The sequence below is a fragment of the Vitis riparia genome, chromosome 8 (assembly GCF_004353265.1).
Source record: "Vitis riparia cultivar Riparia Gloire de Montpellier isolate 1030 chromosome 8, EGFV_Vit.rip_1.0, whole genome shotgun sequence".
In the NCBI taxonomy this organism is placed as follows: domain Eukaryota; kingdom Viridiplantae; phylum Streptophyta; class Magnoliopsida; order Vitales; family Vitaceae; genus Vitis; species Vitis riparia.
In genome coordinates, this window is record NC_048438.1 from 4,053,328 (window position 1) to 4,080,836 (window position 27,509).

Consider the following 27,509-nt stretch of genomic DNA (forward strand, 5'->3'; position numbering starts at 1 on the left):
ATTATTATTATTATTATTTTCTTTCTTCTCTCTCCTCTCTCTTCCCACTTACCACGCACCTACTCCCTCCCTCATTCTCTCTCCTCATTCGGACGACCATACCCCTCTCCCCCTTTTTTTTATATTTAATTTTTTCATTCTTTTCTCCGCGAATTCCACATTTCCCTTCCATTTTTATTTTTTCTTTTTCCTTCCTCCGCCGCCACACCCAACTTCCGAGCTCACACTGCCCTTGGTTATATATATATTTACTTGTTATGTACAAAATTCAACATCAAACAAATCAAAAATTTTATTTAAATAAAAAGAATAATTTAATAAATATGTTTTAATAAAATGATAGTTTTAAAATATTTTTCTTAATAAAAAAAGTTTTTTATTATTAATAAAAATTCAGAAAATTGCTTTTAAAAAAATCCAAAAAAATTGTTTTTAATAATAATTATCCGAAAATTGTTTTATAAATGAAGTTGTCTTAAAAATTAATTTTTAATAAAATTATCCAATTTTTTTAAATAAATTCTTTTTTCTTAATTAAAATATTTTTAAAAGTAATTTTTTGAAATAAAGGATTTAAATAATTTTTTTTAATGAAAATAGGATGAGAGTTATTTTTTTTTCAAATTAAAGTTGTAGAAATCATTTTCTTAGATTGAATTTTAACATTTTTATAACTTAAGGCATAAGAGTTTTTTTTTTAATTAAAAATTCTTTTACAAATAAAGTTATGTCTTTTTAAATAATTTTTATAATCACTTTTCTTAAATGAAAATAAATCAAAATATTTTTTTAAATAAAATTGTAAAAATAATTTTTGTGGCCAAATTGAAGTTTTATAATAAATTCTTTTGATACAATAAGTATAAATAACTTTTTTGAAAATTAAATACAAATAAAATTAAGAAAATGGATTGACTCTTATTTTGTAAATAAATAAATTCAATTCATTAATTTAAAATCATTTTTAATAAAATCCTTTGAAATTACTTGAAAACTATTTTTTTAAATATCTTTTTTTATTTATTTATTTTTGTCTACTCTTGTAATTTGATTTTTTTTTTTTTATCATGATTTGTACATACTCATTTGTGCGATTTTTTTTCTTAGTATCCATGACTAATTAATTAATTGTCACAATTCCCTTAATTCGTTTAGTAAAGGTCATACATTTCCAATAGGTAACCTGACCCCGAATTCAGACTCGGTTTTTCACGGACCTGTTTTTCCTTCAGGAGTCACACTTATGGTTTTTCTTTCTTATTTTGTTTTTCTCTTTAAAAATAAAACAAAAATGAGTAACGGCTCAAAGTTTTTTCTAAAAATCAAAATTTCACTAAATAAAAAGCGAGTCTCGCCGTTGAGTGGGGATGCATATGAAAAATGCGGGTCCACACTAACTGATACTCAATTCCTTATTTCGGGATAGGAAAAAAAAGGAAAAAGATATTGGGTTTATGTATTTACATAAGATTTATTACCATTATCATTAATATGAAAAGATATAGAAAAAAAATGTTTATTTCAGATTATATCAAAGGAAGAAAAAAAAATATTTATTTCATCTTAAAATATTATATGCTACATTTGAAAAATAAAATTTATAAATATCACATGAAAAGTGAAAATTTGTACATGGATAATGAAGAAATGAACTAATTTTTTTGGAGCCAAATTTCAACATAATTCTGCACCCAAATGTTGTTTTTGCAGGCCCAAAATGACTAAAAACATTGAAAAACTGAGTAAATCATTCCTAATATTACTCCATAAGTATGTAATTTGGATCAAAATAACAAAACTAGAATTTCGTCAACTAGTCTCATTGATTTGTACCATTGGTTTTAATGTTTAGTAACTTTCATCCTATTGCTTTATACTAATGTTATGACTTTTGTCATGCCTCAAACTTCTGGGTAACCCAGAACCTGACCCATGATCCCAGGTCAAAACCTTAAGAGTTGCTCCTAATTCAAGCTGGTAGCCAATGTGAAGCCTTGGTTTTTTCCTTTTTAATACAATGACATTTAATACCATATAAATTTATTAAACTAGGATTTACTACAAATTTTTTTTTTCAAACCATCACTTGCTTACAAGTAAAATAAGTCTACTGATCATCTTACCACACGAGTGATTATTCATTTTATTTATGATAATTCCTATGATAATATACTCCCAAAGGTTCTTTACAAAATTTTAAAATATAGATTAAGTTACAATAATTTATATAACTTAAATTAATACATACCAAAAAGGTAATGTAAATTAAGAACAATCATTATTAAGTTATTCACTTCTTAGGACTTTTTGGAACACTCCTTGATTTTCCTTTGGTTCCTTAGGAATAATATTTACATCTAAAAACTTTTAAGAAGAAAGGGGTGAACATTTCCACGTTATTTAGTAAGGTGTCTTACACCCAATAGGGTTAATGATGCTCTATGAATACAATACCATAGTATACCAAAATATTATAATATTTTATTTATACTATATACATTAAATGAAACCTCAACCATACAAAATTAAATATATATCTATCAAATATTTATAATTTTCATATACAAAATAAATAAATCATTTTTTTTCTAACAATATATTCAAACATATGTTAGACATCATTCAATCAGTTTATATAAATTCATCGTTCAAATGCATATATGATGCAAATGTTTATACATACTCAAGCAATGCACTGTCATTCTCAAGCTTTCATTGAAGGATATGTGTCCGTACCCAAATACACTATTCATTTGAAATCTTACTAGGATAAATTTTTATACTTTTCGCACTAGAGATCTCACTTCATTCTTAATTCATTATTAGTGAGATTCTTTTATTTCTCATTTTCTTTTCTTTTCATTTTTTTCCCTCTTTGGAATCTTTTTATTCTTGTTTCTATTTCATACAACCATTTCTTTATTTTTCCTTACAACCATGTAGGTAAATGCGATAATGCAATATTGTGGACCTGCATTTTTCATGTGCATTCTCACTCGATGACAAGACTCGTTTTTTATTATATTGTGAAAAAACAATTTTTTGAAAATTTTGAGTCGTCACTTATTTTTGTTAATTTAAAAAAAAAAACAAAATAAGAAACAAAACCTTAGTGTGACTCTCTACAAAAATCGAGTTTGAATATGGGGATTAAGTTACTTATTAGGAAAGTATCATAGGGTAACGCCCCTTTAAACCTTAAAAAGGTTTTTACTAAGTAAGTAAAAATGAACTATAATAATTAATTAATTAATCATGAATAACAAGAATATACATGTGTAGACCCTCTCTCTTCAGCTCTTGGATTTTTTTTCTTGATGATTTAAAAACAATAGGGCATTACATGGCCCGGAGGGGACCTCCTTAGGTAGGGAGGAACAACACAGGACACATGGCGAGAGGGAATAGCAGTCATGATGGTGGTTGAGGAGCCCATACTTGCTGATGGGATGAACAGGAAAGAAAAGGTGGCTTGCCAAGGAAGATAAAGAAACAGAGGTGAGATATTTTGGAAGCTCAGGAGGGATACACTCGGAAAAAGGGCAAGCAAGAGGAGGGAAAACCGGACCACCTTTAGCTAAAAAGCTTAGGTATGGCCATCTCCCCAATTCTTATCTTTCTTTTTTGCTATTTTTGCTCAGTTTGTGTTGAAGTTCCTGACATAGAGAGCAGCATACTAGTTCTGATCTCTAGGATACTCCAATGGTGTTCTAATAAATCTATTCTCTTCTGTTATTGGGCTTGTTGATTATTGCTTTGGCACCATTCTTTCCAAACCCTATGTGCGACCATCCCCTGTAACTCTCAACTCTTTCACTCTCACCACCCATTAGAAACACCACCCTCCCATTTCCATCATCTCTTTCACGTGTATGGAGTCTCATGCATGGCTACCCAAGCCCCCTCCAAAGCCATTACTAAAGTGTCAAAGTCCACCATTCCACATGCATGGGGACTGAACATGCATGTCGCCACCATTTCTCTCTCCATCACCACCTTCTCTCTCTATATCCTCGCCCCCACTATCACTTAGACCTCTCCACGCGCGAGCCTTCTTCAGTGGCTAGGGAACGGGCAGCAGCCAAGCAGCCTCTTGTTCCTCATGAACCTTGCTAGAGCCGCTGCCCCAGTTCAAAGCGCCTCTCTCTATGCCGTTGACGGCAGCCCGCGCGCCGTCCTCTTCGATTGCTTCCGCGGGGTGGTCGTCGGCGCCATTGACGAAGACGCCCATCTTCTGGTGTCGTGGCCTCGAAAGCCATGTATCTCCGCCGCCTCAACGCTGCCCTCGAAGCCGCCACCCCTTCCCTCTCCTTTGGGTCGCTGATGGTGGAGGCCTCATCTGAGGGTGGTGCCCAGATGGAGGTTTGAACCCAAGCCCAAGGCTGTGATGGGGAATGGGTTTTAGGCTTGCCTATGGGTGGAGGTTTGAGCCCAAGCCCAAGTTGTGATAGAAATGGGTTTTAGGCTTGCCCATAGGTGGAGGTTTGAGCCCAAGCCCAAGACTGTGATGGGGAATGGGTTTTAGGCTTGCCCATAGGTGGAGGTTTGAGCCCAAGCCCAAGGTTGGGGGGGGGGGGGATAGTTGTTTTGGGCCTGCCCATGGCACGAATTTGGGCTTGAGTTTGGAGCCCAACCCAAGCATATTGATGGGGAGCCTCATTGCTCCTCAAACTAACCATCCTCATGGCCCAAGTCTATGTTTGGGTTAGCGCATTTGGCTGCCTCAATTCTAAAAAAAAAAAAAAAAAAAAAATATCTTAACCTCTAATCTCCATAATCTGTTAATGCATTATTTAATTTTTATTTCCATCATAGTTCTGAAAGGCGCGTATAGGCTCGGGGCGGCGCGACGCCATCCTCTGGTGCCTTGCCTGAAGGGAGGTGACGTCCCTTCATGAAGGTGCCGCTTAGGCGCGCAAGGTGCTTGCCTTCGGCAAGGCGCGAGGCGGTCGCCCGAGTTGCCTTCGACGGTCCGACTAGGTACGCACTCCTTCTTCCTCCTGCCGTCGAGTTGTAGAGGCGGGAACCCTAAATTTTTTTTTTTATTTGCTGGGCCCAAAACGACGCCGTTTTGGACCCTGTTCATTTAAAAGAACAGGGACCAAAACAATGTTGTTTTGGAGCCTGTTCTTTTAAAAAAAAAACAAGCCAAAACGACGTCGTTTTGGCCTGTTCCTCCCATCCAGCCCCATTTTCTGGTCTTTCTCAACCCAAGACCACTGCCATTCTTTGCCCTAGCCTCTTCCGTGCTGGAGAAGTGAAGAAGAAGAAGAAAAATAGGGGGAAAATAGGAGAAAAATAAAGGGGAAATAGTCACGTACCTTCCGGACCTCGGTATTTTTCTTTTTTCTTCACTTTTCTGCATTTTTTTTCCATTCTTATCTCATAACTCTCATTGGTAATTTTTTTTTTTAAATATAAATATTATATTTTGAGTTTTTGACATGAAAATTTTACAAAATAAAAATAAATAAATAAAAAGTACTCATATGCATATTTGTTGTTAATATGATATTTGATAATGTGATATGCATTTTTTTTTCAATTTTTTTTCTTAATTTAATTAGAATTGTAGCTATGCCAACTTTGCCATGTTTAATTTTTTAAATGGGACGGGGAAATTTCCATACCTGCCCAGCTCGTTTAACTTTTTTTAAAATTACTGTTAATTTTTTTAATTACATTAAAATAAATATATTTTATAAATAATTAAATTATTATATTTTTTATAACTTATTTTATTAAAAATATTTTTTTATTATCTATATATTAAAAATAGTAAAATAAAAATTAAATTAAATTAATTTTATATATAATTGGGGCGGGGCGGGATAGGATAAGGCAATACCCAAACCCACCTCGGGTTTAAAAAAAAAATCTCAAACCCAAACTTGCTTATTAAAATTGAAACTCATCCCATTAGGAGCGGGGCGGGTACCCGAAAAAACCCGCCCCATTGCCATCCCTACATGAAGTGCACCAATAGTCAACAATTTACTAATAAAAAAAAATGAGAAGAATTACAATGGTGAAGTTCTCAAAAAAAATACCTCATATTTACATAGTACTCTCTAAAAAACATAAAACCCTAAATATGAAATAATTTAATACATATATATATATATATATATATATATATATATATATATATATATAATAAGGGCAAACTCGTCAATCATCACATAAAAAAATAAAAAAAATAAAAAATCTCCAAGAGAGCTACCCCTTCAACCCCACAAGTTGATCGGACAACTCGATCCTCGACATCTTGAGTGAAGTGTAACAAAATTGATTTAGGTTTTACAATTTAACAATAGTCAAGCTTAAGCTAATTTAATTGTGTTTTAAGTATTATGATATGATTCTGTTTTAATTTGTTTTGTTTGAATTTCACAAGTCATATTACATGGAGTCATTAGACTCCTTTTTGTTGTATGAAATATGTTTTATATTATTTAATATATATTAAATCATTTGTTATTTTAATTATAGTTTCATGGCAGTAGAAATTGGTTTGTGAATGTAGGTTTTATGTTATATCTTGAGTTAATTTGCATTATTGCAATCATTTGAGCATGGGTGAGTTTGGCTTGTAACATGTAAGGAGAGAGTTTGTTTTGGTTTTATAAAAAGACAAATATTTAGAGTATTTTGAATAAGATCATCACTAAAATTTCTAAAATGATTAAATCAAATTACAATGAAGAGAAGTAATAATTAATTTTTAAAGGGTTATGACAATTAATAGCATCGTTGAGGTGAGAAAAGGGATCAAACCATAAGGGTTTGTGTTGGAATGCAAATGCTGCTCTTCAGCCTAATGATGGATCACTCGTATGATGTTAGTTGAATGTTATAAAAGGTTTAACCCACCCTCACTAAATATCAATTAGTTTTCAAATGGGATAGCAAAAGTTTAATCAAATAATTTATATAAAAGTCAAGATCACGGGTTTGAGCCATGGGAGCACCCTATTAGGCCCTTAAGCCCAAGATGATTCAAATGGATTATATACCTCCATAGTTGACAACGATCTAGTAATGGTTGAGAAAAATTAAAAAATAAAGTTTTAATTGAAGATGATATGATAGAAATATTGTCATAATATTCATTATACAATATGAGTATATAATAAATTTATTATAAAAAAAACACTTCAATTTTGATGAAGGGGGTAGGGCGGTCTCTCTATACGAGAAAAATAAAAGATAAAGTCTTAATTGAAAATGATAAGATAGAATTAGCGGCATAACATTCATGATATGATATGATCATATGATAAATTTTACCATAAAAATGCTTCAATTTTGATAAAGTTGATAAGATGGTCCATAAGAGTGGAGTCCAATACCCTTTTTTTTTTTTTAAGCTTGACACTATGTTAAACCCATAATACATACAGATCAGCACATTGTTGTACATGATTTTATTCTTAATTTGGTCACATTTGAAAAGTTTATCCTCAATACATGGCATTTCATCATTTGCTTTCCGCAAAGTTTTTCGGTCAAATATTTTTCCAACCATATATGATCTTAACTAAATTTAACCATAACGTAAAATTCATATTATTATAATATCATTCCCAAGTGAGGTAGCGTTTGTTATTTAGTTAAAAGTAACTTGTTGATATCAACCAATATAATTAAAATAAATTTGTTATTAATAGATTCACTTTAGTCATGTTAGTTGGCATCAATAAGTTACTTTTAATTGAATATAAAATACTAAAATTTTTGAATTTTTTATATTTAATAAAAAAAACAAACACCGTCTTATTTTTCCAACTCAATAAATGTAAATCACATATTTTATTATTAGATAATCATAAAATATTTACTCAAATTGGAAAGTTGTATTTATTAAATGATCATATTTTAAATAAACTACGTACATCGATAAATGTTTCTTAAAACTATTAATGCCAATCATATATGTTGTGAAATTGAAAATACCATAAATCAATAGCTATTTAAAGGACAATTGTAGGCCATGTGATTTGAGGTAATTATGCGTTAATTAGGACTTGATTAAAATACTTTTTTCCTATGATAAGAAAAATATTTGTTAATGTCTTGTTTAAGCATGATTGAACAAGTTTTACAATGTAAATATTTTTAGTAACTCGGACATGGACATGAAATAATACAAGTTAGTATTTACGGGAATGTTAGCTATGCCAATAAATATTTTGTTTCCATTTCTATTATCTCTAATATGAATGAATTTGATAATTCTAATTCTTGTGTTTGGATGTATATATTTACAATAAATGTAAAGTTTGAATGATAATTTATTTCCATTTTAATGCTAAGTAAAAATGGGAATCAAAATGAAAAAAAGAAAAAAAAAAAAATCTACAATGTCTGTGTAGACCCCCTTTGAGGTGGATACCGGGCAGCACTTGAGAGAAGTGGGGGGCCCTCTTTTCTCCACACCCAGGAAGTCAGCTGCATGGGCATGCAGCAGGCCATGCTAGTAGGTGAGGGTGCCATGCTGCTGATGCAAGGAACAGTGCGACAAGTAGTGGCTTGCCAAAGAAGATAGGAACAGAGGGAGTTAAGGTGGTACGAGATGGCCAGAAGGAGTTTTTTTTTTTTTTTGAAGAGGATTGCCCGTGGAATTCCGAGACGGCCCTCAAGCTAGGTATGTTCTTATTTCTTAATATACTCTCGCACTCTCTACTGATTTACGAGCAAAGTTTGGATTGTTTGCCGTGGACGTTAAGGGCCACGGGGTTTGTTTCGATTGAATATATTTATTCATGTATGATGCTCTGCTTGATCTCTTTCCCGTGCTTGATTTTCTTTTCTTTTGAAAATGACGGGATCCTCATTGAGTTTTGGTTTGGATGTTCTGATGATTATATTGTGGATTTTTAACTCATCCCACCAGCTAGCCGCTCGTTCATCATTCATGAAACGAGATGTTGCTTAGTAATTCCTTGACCCATCCATTCTTGCTTTGTGTTCCTTCTTCATTCTCTATCCTCTGTTTCATGATGATTTCGCGACTTAGGGAGGATGAAAACCAGAGAGAAAGCGAAAGCTTACGGTAACGAAGATCCTGGAATGATAACTAGGATACGATGAAGGTTGGATGATGTGTTTCCACAATGAAGAAATTTCTGATACAGTAGCGGCTTTCTTAGTGGCGGTGGCAGCCGCTTTGCCAATGGCGGGGCTGGTCAGTTGGGTACCAATAAGGCAGCAGAAAGGATGTGTTTGGCACCGAGTCCGCTTGCCCATCCTTCACTGCCATATCTTCTGAACCCTACTATGTTTGCTATTCGTAAGCTAGAGGAAGTTCTCTAGCTTATGGTGATTGAAAAACTAGTTTTCGAGATGGGAATCATGCTAATCTGGTTATTCCTCATATACCCATTTCTCAATTTCCCTACATGCCACTTTCATCTTCCATATCATACCCGTTATCTTCCACTGCTACCTACATTCTTCATATTTCAATATATCCAATACCATGCCCATTATGTCCAACACCACTCAATTTCACATCTCTCATTCCTGCCACCAGCCACTCCATGTATCTCCTACTCGCTTATTGTTAGTATTCCAATGCACATGAAGCCTCGCACTTGCTCGCCATCCTTACCCCTTCAATACCCAGCCTGCTCCTATCTATCTCCGCGTTTCTCTCTCTATATCCATGTAAATACCCATTTTTGCATGCCCACCACACTCGTGTTGTTGTTCATCCCCGTAGGAACCCCAAAGCCATGCATGCAAGCTCCTCCCCCCGCGGTTCATATTCGCCCACACCACCGACAGCCCTCCACTTCCAAAACAGTCCGGCCACCTCTCTACACTTTTTTTTTTTTCTTCTTTTGCTGTGTGCATGACGCGGGTAGAGGCTGTTCTGTTGCCTTCCTAGCGCCGCCGGAGGACTTTGAGGGCCGGTCCCAGAGGCTAAATTCCACCAGCAGCTACTCCGCCATCTCAAAACCGCCGCCCTTTCCTTCTCATCTACGTCGCTGATGGTGGAGATCTCATCTGAGGGTGACGCCCAGCTGGAGGCGGCTGCCTTAGGCTTGCCCATGCATGGCAGTGGACTTGGGCTCAAGTTGGAGCCCAGGCCCAAGCTCTAATGGTGATGGTGTTTTGGGTTTGCTCTTGGTGACAGTTTTGGGCCTGGTTGGAGCCCAAGTCCAGTTGCATTGATGAAGGGCCTCATGCCCCCTGTGCTGTTCACTCTCATGGCCCATACTCATTTCAAGCTGGCCCATATGATTATTTCCACCTTATATAGTTCACTTTTCTCTAAATCACTCATTTCTTAATAAACCCTCTAATTTCTAATTTCCAAGCCCAACTTACAAAAATTCAATCTTCAAATGACACTTCAAAATTCAGATTTATAACGTTCAATTCCCATTTTCAAATTCCCATATTCCCACTAATTTATTTAATCATCAGCATTTTATTTACTTATTTCAAAACTCTATTTTAAGTCAAATTTTAATCCCGAGGGTTCCCATATTCCCATTAATTTATTTATTTCAAAACCCCATTTTAAATCAAATTCTTCAAAACCTCCAATTTCCGAATTAAAACTTCAATCTCAAAAATTCTATCATCCATTTTTATCCGCCCAAATATTATTCTCGTTAACTAATATTATAATCCCATACCTACCTATTTATATAAAGTTATATCCTTTAAAAATCCAACGCCCTAATTCAAACTTTCAAAATCTTATTATTATTATTATTATTATTATCGTTATTATTAATTCAAACCCTCAAAACCTTATTGTTATTATTATTAATTTAACTTTTAAAATCTCATTATTATTATTGTTATCATTAATTCGACTTTTAAAATCTTATCATTAATCTTATTATTATTATTATTATTATTATTATTAATTCCCCTTTCAAAATCTTATTCTTATTTTTATTAATCCAACCTTTTAAAATCGTATCATTAATATCTTATTATTATTATTATTATTATTAATTCCCCTTTAAAAATCTTATTCTTATTTTTATTATTAATCCAACCTTTTAAAATCTTATCATTAATCTTATTATTATTATTATTATTATTATTATTATTAATTCCCCTTTCAAAATCTCATTCTTATTTTTATTAATCCAACCTTTTAAAATCTTATCATTAATTTTATTATTATTATTATTATTATTATTAATTCCCCTTTCAAAATCTCATTCTTATTTTCATTAATCCAACCTTTTAAAATCTTATCATTAATATCTTATTATTATTATTATTATTATTAATTCCCCTTTAAAAATCTTATTCTTATTTTTATTATTAATCCAACCTTTTAAAATTTTATCATTAATCTTATTATTATTATTATTATTATTATTATTATTAATTCCACTTTCGAAATCTTATTCTTATTCTTATTAATCCAACCTTTTAAAATCTTATCATTAACATATTATTATTATTATTATTATTATTAATTCCACTTTCAAAATCTTATTGTTATTATTATTATTATTAATTCCACTTTCAAAATCTTATTATTATTATTATTATTATTATCGTTATTATTAATTCAAACCCTCAAAACCTTATTGTTATTATTATTAATTTAACTTTTAAAATCTCATTATTATTATTGTTATCATTAATTCGACTTTCAAAATCTTGTTATCATTATTATTATTATTATTATTTCAAAACCTTATTGTTATTGTAATTATCCTTATTATTATTATCGTCATTGTTATCACCTTAGGCCCTTATAATTCCAAAGCCTTCTTTAATCCCTTTCGTTTATCCATATTATTATTGTCATTTATTGTTTTTATTATTATTATCATTATTATTATTATTAAAAATCTATACTCTAGCCGTTTAATTTCTTAAAGTCCATTTCTTCTTCTTATTATTAAAAATCTATATTCTCGCAGTTCAATTTCCCGAAGTTCATTCCTTGTTATTATTATTATTACAAATTCAATTTTCAAAATCCATACCCTTGTAGTTTAATTCCCTAAAGTTCATTTTTTATTTTATTTTCTCTGGCAGATTTTATTTTAACTATCGAAGCTCTAATCTTTTAAATTTAATTCCCAAAAATCCAATTTTCACTCGAATAGTTTTAATTCCATTTCGATTCCTAAATAATCTTCTGTTCTTCTTGATTTTACATAGGCGATAGTGAATTCTTCTTAATCCTAAAACATGGAATTTGTGAGATTAGTTCATGAGTAATAAATTGGGCTTTGGTGGGGGCCCTATGTTCGATCTCTTTCGATTTGTCAACTGTTGTGCTTAGTGTATTTTGCTTGAGCTTCGTTTTGCGCTCCGATATGCATGAGCTATATTTTGTATTCACCAATTGTGCACTAATTCTGTTTCTTGATAGCGCATTATGGCTCATGGCCGAGGTACGCATCCACTCCCACCCTAGTCAATCTATATTGCGTGCTTTGATTCTCATATTGTGCATGATTTAGGTGGGTATCCATTGACTTTCTCGTTGATTGCCATGATTGCTTCATTTTATTAGTAGAGACCCGACTTTAGGGACTTAAAGGGGTGCTGCGGTCTTTACCGTACCTTCCCGATAAGTAACCTGACCCCCGAACCCGATCCAGTTTCGTAGATCGCCTTTTCCAAAATAAGGAGTCACACTTAGGGTTTTTCTTTCTTATTTTGTTTACCCTTTTAAAAATAAAACAAAAATAAGTGGCGACTCCAAGTCATTTTTCTTAATCAATAAAATCATTTTTTAAATAAAAATCAAGCTCGCCATCGAGTGGGGAAACGCATGAGCCGAAATGCAGGGTCCACAGTCTGTGTAATTTTTTTGTTTATAATATTTGTACATATTTTTATAATATTTATAAAATCATATAAATATCATTATGAATTATTAATTTTGAATTATTTTATTATTATTTATTTTTAACAAAATAAATCAATTAACGTTAATATCTATATTTTTATAATACTTATAAAAAAGATAATATATAATTTTATTATATTATTAAATTAATATTCATATTTTATTAAAAATTATTTATTTTGAATTTTTTGTAATTTAAAATTTGTTTTTATTTTTAATACAATGCAAATTAAATTTAGTTTATGTTTACAATTTGTTTTTTTATAAAGTTGGAATAAAAAATTATATTTAAAACAACTTATCTAAAAAGCCTTTAGTTTTTGAAAAGTATTTTTAAAAATAATTTACATTAAGAGATCAAAATACTTCATAATTTGGATAAATTGAAATCCTATTTATAAGTGGAATTATATTTTCATGAGAATCGCTTTTGATTTTATTCCAATAATCATTTAAATTATTCAAACATGGAAATGAAAGAGAAAATGAACGAGATATTCATTCTCACTCCTCATTTTCATATATCAAACACACCCTAAGAGTTAATATAAGGTTAAATAAATGTGCAATTAAGTTAGGTCTCTACATATCTTATAAAGATATAGCTACGAGCCTACTAAAACCATTTTTCATTTCAAAATAATTTTCATCTAAAAAGTTTTTCACAAGTGAACCTTCATATACAAAATTGGATGAAACTCCTCTTATTGTTTAAATTAAAAAAAAACCATTATTGGTTAAGTGTTTTCCAAAACCAAAGATGTTTTCAAACTTAAAAAGAAAATGTCATGCCTAAGACCTACTCTAAAGGCATGACAATCATTTCACACTTTAAACCCATAGATTTAAAATGCAAATAACTCAAAAAACATCAATTATTGAATTTATGTTCAAAATAAGTAAAATATACCATATTCTTTCAAACTCAACTTTAAAATTAATAATAATAACACGTCAATCACTTTATCTTTATCCAAACAAATTTAAACTTAAACAATTCAAATAGTAACTAGTTTATAACATTTAAACGACATACCAAAATAAAAGTCTAAACCAAATCTCTAACAAGGACAAATTTTCATCCTAATTATCACTCTTTGCTTGAATCGAGAGTACTTGAAAAATGATAAATGAATGGGAATGAGCTCAGAACCCAATAAGAAAGATTGATACAGTTTCATGAATCAAAATTTTCAAATATAATCACATATAAGGAGATAAAATTTATATATATATATATAAATCCTTGAAGTGTAAACATGTTAAGACAATCAAATATTTTCAATCAACATTTTCCAAATTTAAGTCGATAACAAATTTACATCAAATCAACTTAAATGGTTTCAAAATATCACTAGGAATATCGATTTATAATTTTAGAGAAGTAGCCAATAATAATAGTTGTGAGTTAAGTTTTGAGGAATATAGTTTTTTTGTTTTTTTTTTGTTTTACTTATCAATTACAAAAAACTTGTTAAATTATTCACATCATGGGCCTTCAAGCTTAAGGTATGAAATGATCAACATGCCTTTAGAGTGGGTGTTAGAGTATGATAGAAGGCACTTAGGTAGTGAAAGTTTAAAAAATGTCATTTATTATGCAAAAAATTGTACTTCAAGCTGTCTAACTAAAGTGGTCGACTAGCTAGTCAACTGATCCCTTGCTGCAAAAAAAGAGGCTAAAATGGGGATGTTTGGTTGTAACTGCTGTCACGATTTGTCATTTGGTCGCCTGCTTTATTGACCAACAACAAAGAAATATGTATTACTAGTTTGTGCAAAAATCACTTATTCAAAGTTCATAAACTCCATTTTATTATTATTTTCAATGATAAAATATCAATCTTATCAATTATGGAGAGCTTTTAGCGTGCCCTTTATGTCCTTGTTCCAAACTTTACAAATCTTTCTTAATTGTAACTTTTGACTCTAACTATTTCATTATTTGTACTTTATTGTAAACAGATTCTTATACTTCATTGTTCTTTGTCTTTTAGAGGAAAGGGTTCTAAGTGTTGGGAGAACATCAACAATTTGTAGAGGTCTATTGAAACATTATAATGAGCATACAAAGGAACATTAAGAACTTTGATTAGAGGAAATTCTTGATGTAATGGATAAACCTCCGAATTTGGTAAAAAGCTAAAAAGAGTGGATATATATGATTATTAAACAAGTCTCATTCTTTGCAATTTTTTTTTTTTTTTTTACTTATTATTTATATCACTGCATGGTATTTCCATTAAACTTTAAATTTCTCATATAATTTATTATTGTGTAAAAATTAATCCACATCCAATTCACCATCTTCCTAAGCGAGTGACAATCGTTATTTGCATATTGCACTAAAGGACTTAATTCAACATGTATTAAAGGGGATTAAACAAAAAAATGATTTAAAATTTGTAATTTATGTTTTAAAAAGCTACAAACCCTAATAGTTATGTTTTAACCTAATAATTTTAGAAAAATTTGAACAATTATACACAACTATATTTGTGGATAAATAAATAAGTTAACTAATGATAGGAAAATTAATTATATGAAAGGAAAAGTAAGTTTTAAAAGCACTAAATGAGGTTAATGATAGGAGTACAACTTGGATTGGTCGAACCGACTCAACTCTAACTCACTTCAATGTTTGGGAGGGTTTGGATAAATATTTTAATAAAGAGATGTATTAAAGCGGGTTAAAACAAAAAAAATGATTTGAAAATTGTAATTTATGTTTTAAAAAAGCTACAAACCCTAATAGTTATGTTTTAGTATAATGATTTTAGAAAAAATTTCAACAATTATTGCACAACTATATTTGTGGGTAAATAAATAGGTTAACTAACGATAGGAAAATTATTTACATGAAAAGAAAAGTAAGTTTTAAAAGCGTTGAGTGAGGTTAAGTATAGGGATGCAACTTAGATTGATCAAACTGGCTCAACTCCAACTCGTCCCAATGCTTGGGAGGGTTTGGAAAAGTATAAATAATGCTCAAGTTGAGTTTGGATTAAGGTTTTTCTTTTAACTTAAACTCAATTTGGTTTGGTTTAGGCAACTTAAACCTAACTCCAACTCGATTTAATATTTTATAATATTATAATTTATATTATTATATATATGAGGATTTTTTTATATCATTTCAAATAATTACAAAATGAAAGAAATGTCAAATTTAGTTATATATATATAAAAGCATTGTAAACCAAATATACATACACACATTCTAAGTTACATATATATATATATATATAATAAATTAATTATAATAAAATTATTATAAATAAATAAATTTTAATTATGTCTTTTATATAATAATTAAATACATAATAAATATAAATTTATGAATGATATTATCAAAATTTTAAAATAAAAAATATTTATACATGTATCATCATTTTTTCTATATCATTATGTACATTCAAATTAGATAGATATATATAACACATGTTTTTAAGTTATGAATATTATGGTTTAATACATTTTACCCCCCTTAAACTATAGCGTGTTTTGCATATTGCCCCCTTTAGTTCAAAATCGAGCAATGTACCCTCCATATTTTCTAATTGCATGCAATGTACATTATCTAAAAATGTCGTTAATTTTTTTGGACGGAAAGGCATGTGCGTTCCGCGTGAGTGAGGACAAAAGTGTCTTTTTTGCTATAAATAAGGGCAAAATGGTCATTATAAGTTTAAAACCCCATACTGCAGTCTCGATCGTTCCTCCTTTATATCTAGTAGCAAAGCCCCAAGTCGAAACCCTAGAATCCCAAAGAAGCTAATGCAAGGTTGACATTGAAGAGAAGACATGGAGTTCAACGGTATTTCTTTGTCTTTCAATTTCTTTAGGGTTAGGGTTTCGTTTGGATCTTTAAGAGAATTTGAGAAAATTATGGTAGAATAGAACTCAAGCAAATTGAGGGTTAGGGTTTTTACATTAGGGTTTAAATTTGTATGTTATGCTTCTGGTTTAGGGTTATGGTTTTGATTTCATGTTTAAGAAAACTGAAGGAATTTTTTAGAAAATTTTAGGGCAATTTTTGGGAGTAAATTTGGGGAATTTATGGGAAAAGTAAAACTCAGGGAAATTGAGGGTTAGGGTTTTAATTTTTATGTTATGCTTTTGGTTCAAAATTATGGTTTTTTTTTTTTTTCATGTTTAACAAAACTGGGGGAATATTTAGGGAAATATTAGGGCAATTTTTGAGGAAAATTTAGGAAAACTAAATTGGTGCTTAGTTATAGTTTGTTAGGACAATTTTCATTTTTCTTTTTTACTTGCAATTAATGTTGCATTATTGATTTACCTAATATGAGCATAGCTACAAACAGAAACTTCTTCCTTCTTCTTTGGCCTTTGGAACAGAGTTCTGATATTTTAGACATCCCTCTTCCAGAATCGCAAGATCTGAAAAATCTGAAAGTTGCTTTTCATCATGCTACAAAGGATGATGTGAGTTAATGAACTATCTATTTTCCACCATCGTACCTTTCTATATATCATTGATGTTTTTTTTAAGCCTATTGTGCAATCTCATTTGGACTATTTTCAGGTGATAATTCACAATATTAGATTGCCTAAACAGAGTACTGTTGGAGATGTGATTAATGAACTTAAGACAAAGGTAAGTATGTTTTTCTGGGAAAAGTTTCAAAAGGATAGTTTTTGTGTTGTTATGAATTACTAAGGTTCTCTTTAAGCTCTGTTTGTTAGATACCATTTTCTAGCGGGGAAGAAAAAAAAGAGGTCCATTTTTTGGACTGTAACTTTCTGTGTTGATGGAGAGGAAAATTTTTCCTCAAGCATTCTCATGAAAGTCATTTTCAACTCTTCCATCCAGCATTTAGGGGAACACGTCTATCAGTATACTTGTTTCTGTTGGTTATTATGTTGTATAGTTATATTTTTGTGAATGAGCTTTCGAAGAAGCATGGCCTTAGGCAAATTTTTTATGATACTCTTGTGCATGTTCATAGGTCCAAGAATAATTTTTCAGTAGTTGTTGTGGTTAAAAACTTACTCCTGTCTGGTGTGCATTATGGAACAGGTTGAGTTGTCTCATCCAAATGCAGAACTTAGACTGCTTGAAGTTTTCTATCACAAGATTTATAAGGTAATGGCTTTATGATTGGACTTGAAGTTCTACCAATATAATAGTGTTCTTTTTCTGCTAAACACAGACTCTTTTGACTTGTCACTCTTTGTGGAGTTGATTACTCAGTGACCCTTCTCCTGAATGTTGCTTCCTGCATCTTTGCCATATGATCCATGTGCATCTGATTCGGAATGAACTTCCTTCATGTTCAATAATTTGAATAAAATTTTATCCATTCTTCTTTCAACCTCTTCTTTTCTACTTGGTTATATAGCTCATTATGCTGTGATATTGCCTTGCAGATCTTTCCACCCAGTGAAAAAATCGAGAATATAAATGACCAATACTGGACACTCCGTGCAGAGGAGGCAAGTGTCTTTCTGCCCATATGTTTTCTTCCATTAAACAGCTTGGTGAATATTGAGCAGTAGGCCTTTTTACATGTCTTTTGTGTCCAACTATTTTTATGCTATATTTCCAGAACTTTATTCTATGAACAACTATCTGATTGAATAAAATAGGACCTTGAAAGTGCCAAGTCTATACTTTTGTGCAATATAAAATGTGATATAAACAAGGAAAATGCTGAAACAAACAGGCCTAATTTTACACAATGTAAACTGGCATAACTATAACTTATGATAAAAAGTAGATCTTCTTAGCCATTAATTTGGGTAGAAGGCAAAAAAAATAGAAAAAAAAAAAATGGTAGGTAAAGAAGGAAGGTTAGGTAAAGGAGTAATAAATGGAAATGCAGAAAAAGTGGAAGAAATTACTTGAAGTTAGAAACAATGATTAGAGAAGGGATGGGATTAAACGATCATATTTTAGGAGAAAAGGGTTGGCTTCTGTCAGGAACTATAATGTATTTAACCGTTGAGAGGATCGGTTTGATCATTGAACTTTAGATCGATGTACACAAATATCTTTACTGGTGTTCTCATGTTGGCTAATCTTATCTTGAACTTTTTTAATCATCTCAGATTCCAGAAGAAGAGAAGAATCTTGGTCCCCATGATCGCTTGATTCATGTTTACCACTTCACAAAGGAGACTGTACAGAATCAGATGGTATTGAATATATATATCTTTGGTGCTGAAAATAGCTAGGCATTGCAGTGTACTTAAATTCTTATATTCCTTTTACCATGCCTTTTTTGACAGCAAGTACAAAATTTTGGTGAACCCTTTTTCTTGATCATCCATGAAGGCGAAACTCTTGCTGAAGTTAAAGAGCGCATACAAAAGAAATTGCAGGTTCCGGATGAGGAATTTTCAAAGGTATCTTTGTGTCCCTCCTCTCTGTTGCAGTATGCTGCAGCAGTCACTAATCATGAACACACGCTCACACACACTGTATATACATGTCGCATATGTTTAAAAAAAACCTTTGTATCGTATATCATAAGTACTATTGTCTGATTTGAAATATGAAATTTGGTTTTTTGTTTTGTGATCAGTGGAAGTTTGCTTTTCTATCACTGGGTCGTCCAGAGTACCTGCAGGATTCTCACATTGTGTCCAGCCGTTTTCAGGTGTCTTAAATTTAAAATTATTTTTTTCTTGTGAATGCCGATGGCCTGTGCAAAACTTGTGATTTATCCTGATAGGGTTTTTATTGGATTTTGAGTTTAAATGTTTTGGTTTATTTTGTTCAGACAAGAGATGTTTATGGTGCTTGGGAACAGTACCTTGGGCTGGAGCACTCTGATACTGCTCCTAAAAGGGCTTATGCAGCAAATCAGGTATAGTGATATGTATTATTTAAATCTATGTAAGGTTTCAAAGCATTGGTGCTGCAAAATATCTGGTTTGGTTTATGTCAATATCTTTGTTTTTTTACCATGTCATGGACTGGATTTTTTATTATTTTTTTATTTTTTTTATGTAGTCATAGTTGTGCCAGAATGGGTACAGGACGCCCTGGAAACCCTTAATTGTTGTTTTTGATCTCACTCAAAATTTTGCAGAACCGCCACACATTTGAGAAGCCGGTTAAAATATACAACTAGAAAAGGATTGATGAAACCTCCTTCAGTGCATGACTGAACCCGATATTTTCTGAGTGACACATACAATGTGAAAAGGGAAAAGGATGAATGGACAACAACAGATTGGAACACAACAAAAGCAGCTTGCTTTCACAAGGTTTCTGTAGGGTTTGGTTGATTGTTGGTTTTGTAGGGCATATAATTTTTTTTTCCCGTGATGTGGGTGGGGGGGGAGAGGGGAGGTCTTCTCCCAAATGTGGTCATTCAACCCTGAGCTTTTCCTTGTCCTTTGCTCTTTCTTGATGAGAGGGTTAGTGGGTTTCCATTTTCCGGTTCCAGTGTAATCTAGCAGTACATAAAGAAGATTTTGGATAAGGGATGTATAATAAAAAATACTTTTTGTCATCCCCAAAAATGGTGAGTGCTAGTTTGGAAAAGATACAAAGGAATTTTGATGTAGGACAACCCAAGGATGGTTGCCTACACTCGAAAGTAGGTGGGCTAGGATTTTTATTTTAGAGTATAAGGAGAGGATCAAGGAATAAAGCTTATGGTAGAGAAAAATAAAATAAAAAAAATAGAGAGAGAGAAGAAACGATGCAGAAAAAAATAGACACCTTAGAGTCTCATTAAGGTCTTCTAGGAGTCTCACCCAGAGGAAAAATCAATAGTCTCACCATTGAGGATTGCAATACTTGCAATGAAAAAACATGATATTATTAATATCAATCAATTCATTACTTATGAAAAAAAAAGAAAAATATATCAATCAATTCGTTTCTTTGATTTACATTGATTAGCCTTATTTATAGGCTTCTCTAAGAAATCCAAAGTCTACTAGAATTTTAATAACCTATTGTGACTCTAATTCTTATTGTCTTATAACGTAACTAGCTAATCCTAATTTGACTCTAACAATACTAATCATAGTTTAATTCCAATTAATATTAATTCTAATTTGATTTCAACTAATACCAATTCTAATTTAATTCCAAGTAATATTAATCCTGCTTTCAATGCAACTAATACAAAAGTCACTTTCTTGATATATATATATATATATATCTTAGAGATTCATCTTAATTAGATTTCCTTTGGTTGGGAGGGGCCTCAAAGAGAAAGCTGCATTTGATTAATTGATCTATAGTTTGTATGGATAAAAAATCAGACAATGACAGAGCGCGACCTGTGATTGAATGAGAGATTGATCGACGTCCAAAGAACGCTCGATTGAAGGAATGAGTCAGAAGTGAGATTTTTATCCCCAACGACAAAGGAATGAGCATTTTCGGGGACTAGCCTGCTTCCTATTACTCAAGAGGGCAATTGTCTGGTCCGGTTCTTTCTTGAATGGGCAGCTGAGGTGTGGGAGGGGGGCAGTTTGAACCTTAGGTTTATAAGGCTATTTGATGATTGATGGTTAGAGGAGGTGGAAGTTTTCTTTCAGAGACTTCATGGGCAAATTATTAGGAGGGAGATGGAAGATTATTTGGTTTGGTTGAACATGAAGAGTAACAACTATTTTGTGGGAGTTGATCTATGCCCCTTTTGTTGTTCAATGGGTGATGTATTCTTTGGTGAGAGGTGCCCTTTTTAGTTGGCATGGGTCTTTCGTCAGAAGGAAGAGAAAAAAGGCTTGGACATTATGGAGGGAGAGAAATAGGAGAGCATTTGAGAATATTGGCGTAGGTGTCCAAGCTCTTAAATAGTCATTCATGTACCATTTGTTGGAATGGGTTAGGGTGTTTACAGGAGATCACTCCTCATCCATGTTGGACTTTGTGAAGTGTCTTGGCTCTAAGTAAGGCGTGCTTGCCGTTTCTTGTGTTCCCCTTGTCTTGTTTTTTTGGCCTTTTTTGCATATTTTTATACCTTGCTTTGTTTTTTGGCCTTTTTTTGCATATTTGTATGCATTTTGTATATGTTATGCGCCTCTATATATGCTGTTTATACAAATGATATTTTACTTGTCAAAAATAAAAATAAAAATTCATGGTCATTAGTGTTGTTATTTTATCATGATCAGTGTAGATGTTGAACTTCAATACCCAATTCTTAGTACTCCAAGATTCTATTTATGTTTTCTCATTTTGTTTTCAAATTCTAGTGAATCTTTTCTTTTGGCTTCTCTAATCTCAGGCTAGTTATTTGTGTGATTTGGTGCCTTTTAGGTTGTGCATTTTCGAGCTTTGGAGAGACCTAAGGAGGATGATTTCTGTCTAGAGTTGTAAGTACATCCATCTAATCAGTGGTTCTGACATGATGAGAATCTGTTGTTTTTATTTGATGTCTGTAACCCTCTTTCATTTATATTATTCAAGGTCAAAGCTACACAATTATGATGATGTTGTGGAAAGAGTGGCTCGTAGACTTGGTTTGGATGATCCATCCAAAATCAGACTTACATCTCACAACTGCTATTCCCAGCAACCTAAGCCCCAACCAATTAAATATCGAGGTGTAGAGCATTTGTCAGACATGCTTGTGCATTACAATCAGGTTGCTTTCACAAATACTGAGACAAATTTGATGCTTGATATGATTGTTTGTTTTTTATTTTTTTATATATTTTTATATAACTTTTAGTAACAGAAACTTCTTCCTTCTTCTTTGGCCTTTGGAACAGAGTTCTGATATTTTATATTATGAAGTTCTAGACATCCCTCTTCCAGAATTGCAAGGTTGGAAAAATCTGAAAGTTGCTTTTCATCATGCTACAAAGGATGATGTGAGTTAATGAACTATCTATTTTCCACCATCGTACCTTTCTATATATCATTGATGTTTTTTTTAAGCCTATTGTGCAATCTCATTTGGACTATTTTCAGGTGATAATTCACAATATTAGATTGCCTAAACAGAGTACTGTTGGAGATGTGATTAATGAACTTAAGACAAAGGTAAGTATGTTTTTCTGGGAAAAGTTTCAAAAGGATAGTTTTTGTGTTGTTATGAATTACTAAGGTTCTCTTTAAGCTCTGTTTGTTAGATACCATTTTCTAGCGGGGAAGAAAAAAAAGAGGTCCATTTTTTGGACTGTAACTTTCTGTGTTGATGGAGAGGAAAATTTTTCCTCAAGCATTCTCATGAAAGTCATTTTCAACTCTTCCATCCAGCATTTAGGGGAACACGTCTATCAGTATACTTGTTTCTGTTGGTTATTATGTTGTATAGTTATATTTTTGTGAATGAGCTTTCGAAGAAGCATGGCCTTAGGCAAATTTTTTATAATACTCTTGTGCATGTTCATAGGTCCAAGAATAATTTTTCAGTAGTTGTTGTGGTTAAAAACTTACTCCTGTCTGGTGTGCATTATGGAACAGGTTGAGTTGTCTCATCCAAATGCAGAACTTAGACTGCTTGAAGTTTTCTCTCACAAGATTTATAAGGTAATGGCTTTATGATTGGACTTGAAGTTCTACCAATATAATAGTGTTCTTTTTCTGCTAAACACAGACTCTTTTGACTTGTCACTCTTTGTGGAGTTGATTACTCAGTGACCCTTCTCCTGAATGTTGCTTCCTGCATCTTTGCCATATGATCCATGTGCATCTGATTCGGAATGAACTTCCTTCATGTTCAATAATTTGAATAAAATTTTATCCATTCTTCTTTCAACCTCTTCTTTTCTACTTGGTTATATAGCTCATTATGCTGTGATATTGCCTTGCAGATCTTTCCACCCAGTGAAAAAATCGAGAATATAAATGACCAATACTGGACACTCCGTGCAGAGGAGGCAAGTGTCTTTCTGCCCATATGTTTTCTTCCATTAAACAGCTTGGTGAATATTGAGCAGTAGGCCTTTTTACATGTCTTTTGTGTCCAACTATTTTGATGCTATATTTCCAGAACTTTATTCTATGAACAACTATCTGATTGAATAAAATAGGACCTTGAAAGTGCCAAGTCTATACTTTTGTGCAATATAAAATGTGATATAAACAAGGAAAATGCTGAAACAAACAGGCCTAATTTTACACAATGTAAACTGGCATAACTATAACTTATGATAAAAAGTAGATCTTCTTAGCCATTAATTTGGGTAGAAGGCAAAAAAAATAGAAAAAAAAAAAATGGTAGGTAAAGAAGGAAGGTTAGGTAAAGGAGTAATAAATGGAAATGCAGAAAAAGTGGAAGAAATTACTTGAAGTTAGAAACAATGATTAGAGAAGGGATGGGATTAAACGATCATATTTTAGGAGAAAAGGGTTGGCTTCTGTCAGGAACTATAATGTATTTAACCGTTGAGAGGATCGGTTTGATCATTGAACTTTAGATCGATGTACACAAATATCTTTACTGGTGTTCTCATGTTGGCTAATCTTATCTTGAACTTTTTTAATCATCTCAGATTCCAGAAGAAGAGAAGAATCTTGGTCCCCATGATCGCTTGATTCATGTTTACCACTTCACAAAGGAGACTGTACAGAATCAGATGGTATTGAATATATATATCTTTGGTGCTGAAAATAGCTAGGCATTGCAGTGTACTTAAATTCTTATATTCCTTTTACCATGCCTTTTTTGACAGCAAGTACAAAATTTTGGTGAACCCTTTTTCTTGATCATCCATGAAGGCGAAACTCTTGCTGAAGTTAAAGAGCGCATACAAAAGAAATTGCAGGTTCCGGATGAGGAATTTTCAAAGGTATCTTTGTGTCCCTCCTCTCTGTTGCAGTATGCTGCAGCAGTCACTAATCATGAACACACGCTCACACACACTGTATATACATGTCGCATATGTTTAAAAAAAACCTTTGTATCGTATATCATAAGTACTATTGTCTGATTTGAAATATGAAATTTGGTTTTTTGTTTTGTGATCAGTGGAAGTTTGCTTTTCTATCACTGGGTCGTCCAGAGTACCTGCAGGATTCTCACATTGTGTCCAGCCGTTTTCAGGTGTCTTAAATTTAAAATTATTTTTTTCTTGTGAATGCCGATGGCCTGTGCAAAACTTGTGATTTATCCTGATAGGGTTTTTATTGGATTTTGAGTTTAAATGTTTTGGTTTATTTTGTTCAGACAAGAGATGTTTATGGTGCTTGGGAACAGTACCTTGGGCTGGAGCACTCTGATACTGCTCCTAAAAGGGCTTATGCAGCAAATCAGGTATAGTGATATGTATTATTTAAATCTATGTAAGGTTTCAAAGCATTGGTGCTGCAAAATATCTGGTTTGGTTTATGTCAATTTCTTTGTTTTTTTTTACCATGTCATGGACTGGATTTTTTATTATTTTTTTATTTTTTTTATGTAGTCATAGTTGTGCCAGAATGGGTACAGGATGCCCTGGAAACCCTTAATTGTTGTTTTTGATCTCACTCAAAATATCTGGTTTTCTACGAGGTTTCTCTTTAGTTAAATTATTGTTTCAAGGTCTATTTTAGTTGCAATATCCAGTGAATAGAGGGTATTAAATTCTCGTGCATGCAGTGTTCGAAGACTGACGGCACCCAATCTAATAGATTATTAAAGAGAGAATAACAGCAATTTCTACACAGATTGGTTTAAAACCTTATTTGCACTCAGATGCCTGAATTCTCGACTTGGCTCAGGAGTCTGGTAGCCAACGCTCTGGGGTGCGAAAGTAATAACCTTGTTAGATTGGTTTTTGAGATGGGATTGGCACCATATATCTTTTGTCATACAATTCTTGATAAAATCTGCGGTTTATATTTGCATCCATCAATAAAATGTCTTTACACATCCATTTTGAAACATAAATTCTATTGACGCATATACTTAAAACCTTTTAATATAATTATGTAATATATTGATTATAAACAAATGATGTTTTAATATTAATAAGAAAAATTAAATGTGAATAGAATGATAGAAAGTACATTATGATTATGGGAAAGAAATTTTTTAAAAATTAATGTAATAAAAAAAAAGTGATTAGAGGCCCAGTTTGACAACTGTTTTTTAGAATAGTTTTTTGTTTTTTGTAACAAAAAAAAATTGAAAACATTATTGATAATTAGAAAACTATTTTATGTTTTGTATTCTTTAAGAACATAAAATAAAGTGTTTTTATAGAACATTTTTTCTATTTTTTTGAGAATTGTTTTAAAAAATTATTACACAAACATATATAATAATTAAAAATAAAGTTTTAGATATAAAAATTATTTTTAAAGATATATTTTTTGGAACTGTTTTAGAAAATAGTTACCAAATATGACCTAACTCTTTTATAATATAATATTAGAAAAATATTTTATAAATGAATAGAATAAAGGGATAACCGATTAAAAGGGACAAAAATCCCTCAATATTGCAAAACTAACCCTTTACTTATTTAAGTCTCAAAAATGACCTAATTCGGACAAAAATACCCCATTTTTCAGCCCTTTTTCCCTCCAACTCCAATTTTCTCGTTTTGTGTCTCTTCCTTACCCTGCAAACTCATTTGTTCCATCTGTTAGCCTGCGAGAAAGAAATCACGAAGGATTTTTTCGTTTATTGCAAGAGAACAAAAAGGCAACACAATACAAAGAAAAAACAGAAAGTAAGTTTCACTGTTTCATTCTTTGATTTTAGTTTTTCGAACCGTATATGTGAATCTTCATCTATGAAATGAGAAGAAACCCTAGATATCTTATTTTGATTCTTATTATTATTTTTTTTAATCAAACCTTATTTTTCATCTTTCTGATATTGTGTATTGATTCAGTTCATGAAAATGGAGGAAGAAAAAAATTCGGTGATGAAAAATACGAAACAGAAGAGGTATAAAATTTTGGGAAAAAAAAGAAGTGAAAGAGAGTCAGGTTTTGAAACCTCGTCATCGTCATCAGAAAATGAGAAGAAATCAACTGATTCAGTAAGCATTAATTTTCTACTTGAAATTTTGATTTTTAATTTTTTTTAATTTTATCATTTTTAATATATATATATATATTTTTTTTTTTATGAATTTATTTTTCATGAATTGATAATCTAATTGTTGGAAATTTTCTCAGTGAGGTTATAGTCCAAGGTTTAAAACAATATTTGAATGATTAGAAAAAACTAAACTTAACTACTATCAAGTTTACCATAAAAAAGTTTTGAAATTTTGTGTAATGAAGTTATTTGTTATGAATTTATAACGTATTTGAATATAATTTTTATGAAATTATTTTATCCAAATATTTAGAATTTTGATTTAAATATATATGTTAAGAAAAAACTGAACTTAATTGCTATCAAGTTCATTGTCAACAGGTTGCAATTTCAAAATGGTTTTGTTTTGTTTCAAATTTCAATAAACACTAGAATAATGTCTCCAATTTTTTGTAGCTACAACTTAGTAAAATATAATAGCTTCAATTGCATTAGTAAAATAATATCTTTAGAATATTAGCATTTGACATGACATCCTTAAATTATGGGAAAATAAAGTCTATGTTAAGAAGTAATACAAAATGATGGATTTAACATAGTTGGATAAGTTTGGTAATATAATTTTGCTCAATTTATATTAATATTTTTACAATTTGTTATTATCTTGCAGATTGACATTCCTCCTCCTCTCCTATCTTTTATATCTAAAATATCTAAAGAGGAGTACTTTCCTGGAAAAATTGCAT

At 31.6% G+C, this 27,509-nt stretch overlaps 1 protein-coding gene across 3 annotated transcripts; it reads left to right on the forward strand.

The window, feature by feature from the left end:
* Positions 1-205: 205 nt before the first annotated feature.
* Positions 206-26,633, forward strand: LOC117920235 (ubiquitin carboxyl-terminal hydrolase 12-like). 3 transcript variants are annotated; one of them, XM_034837652.1, is made up of 22 exons: positions 206-228; positions 16,589-16,664; positions 17,241-17,296; positions 17,397-17,468; positions 17,892-17,957; positions 18,242-18,307; positions 18,923-19,009; positions 19,103-19,219; positions 19,399-19,473; positions 19,597-19,683; positions 22,101-22,156; positions 22,251-22,428; positions 22,556-22,657; positions 22,758-22,829; positions 23,253-23,318; positions 23,603-23,668; positions 24,284-24,370; positions 24,464-24,580; positions 24,760-24,834; positions 24,958-25,044; positions 26,364-26,446; positions 26,612-26,633. In XM_034837652.1, exons 2-22 carry the CDS (start codon positions 16,652-16,654, stop codon positions 26,616-26,618), a joined length of 1,635 nt encoding a protein of 544 aa, XP_034693543.1. In that variant the 5' UTR covers positions 206-228; positions 16,589-16,651; the 3' UTR covers positions 26,619-26,633. The 3 variants fall into 3 exon arrangements, with proteins under 3 accessions (XP_034693543.1, XP_034693544.1, XP_034693545.1); XM_034837653.1 differs by lacking the exons at positions 26,364-26,446; positions 26,612-26,633 and adding an exon at positions 25,369-25,659 and having other exon boundaries at positions 213-228; XM_034837654.1 differs by lacking the exons at positions 26,364-26,446; positions 26,612-26,633 and adding an exon at positions 25,193-25,314 and having other exon boundaries at positions 213-228.
* Positions 26,634-27,509: the final 876 nt, after the last annotated feature.

What these genes read in the sequence shown, in the direction of transcription:
- LOC117920235 (XM_034837652.1), top strand. An exon ending in TCTCTCACAAGATTTATAAG is followed by an intron (nt 23,319 to 23,602) that starts GTAATGGCTTTA and finishes ATTGCCTTGCAG; the next exon opens with ATCTTTCCACCCAGTGAAAA. An exon ending in TTGTGTCCAGCCGTTTTCAG is followed by an intron (nt 24,835 to 24,957) that starts GTGTCTTAAATT and finishes TATTTTGTTCAG; the next exon opens with ACAAGAGATGTTTATGGTGC.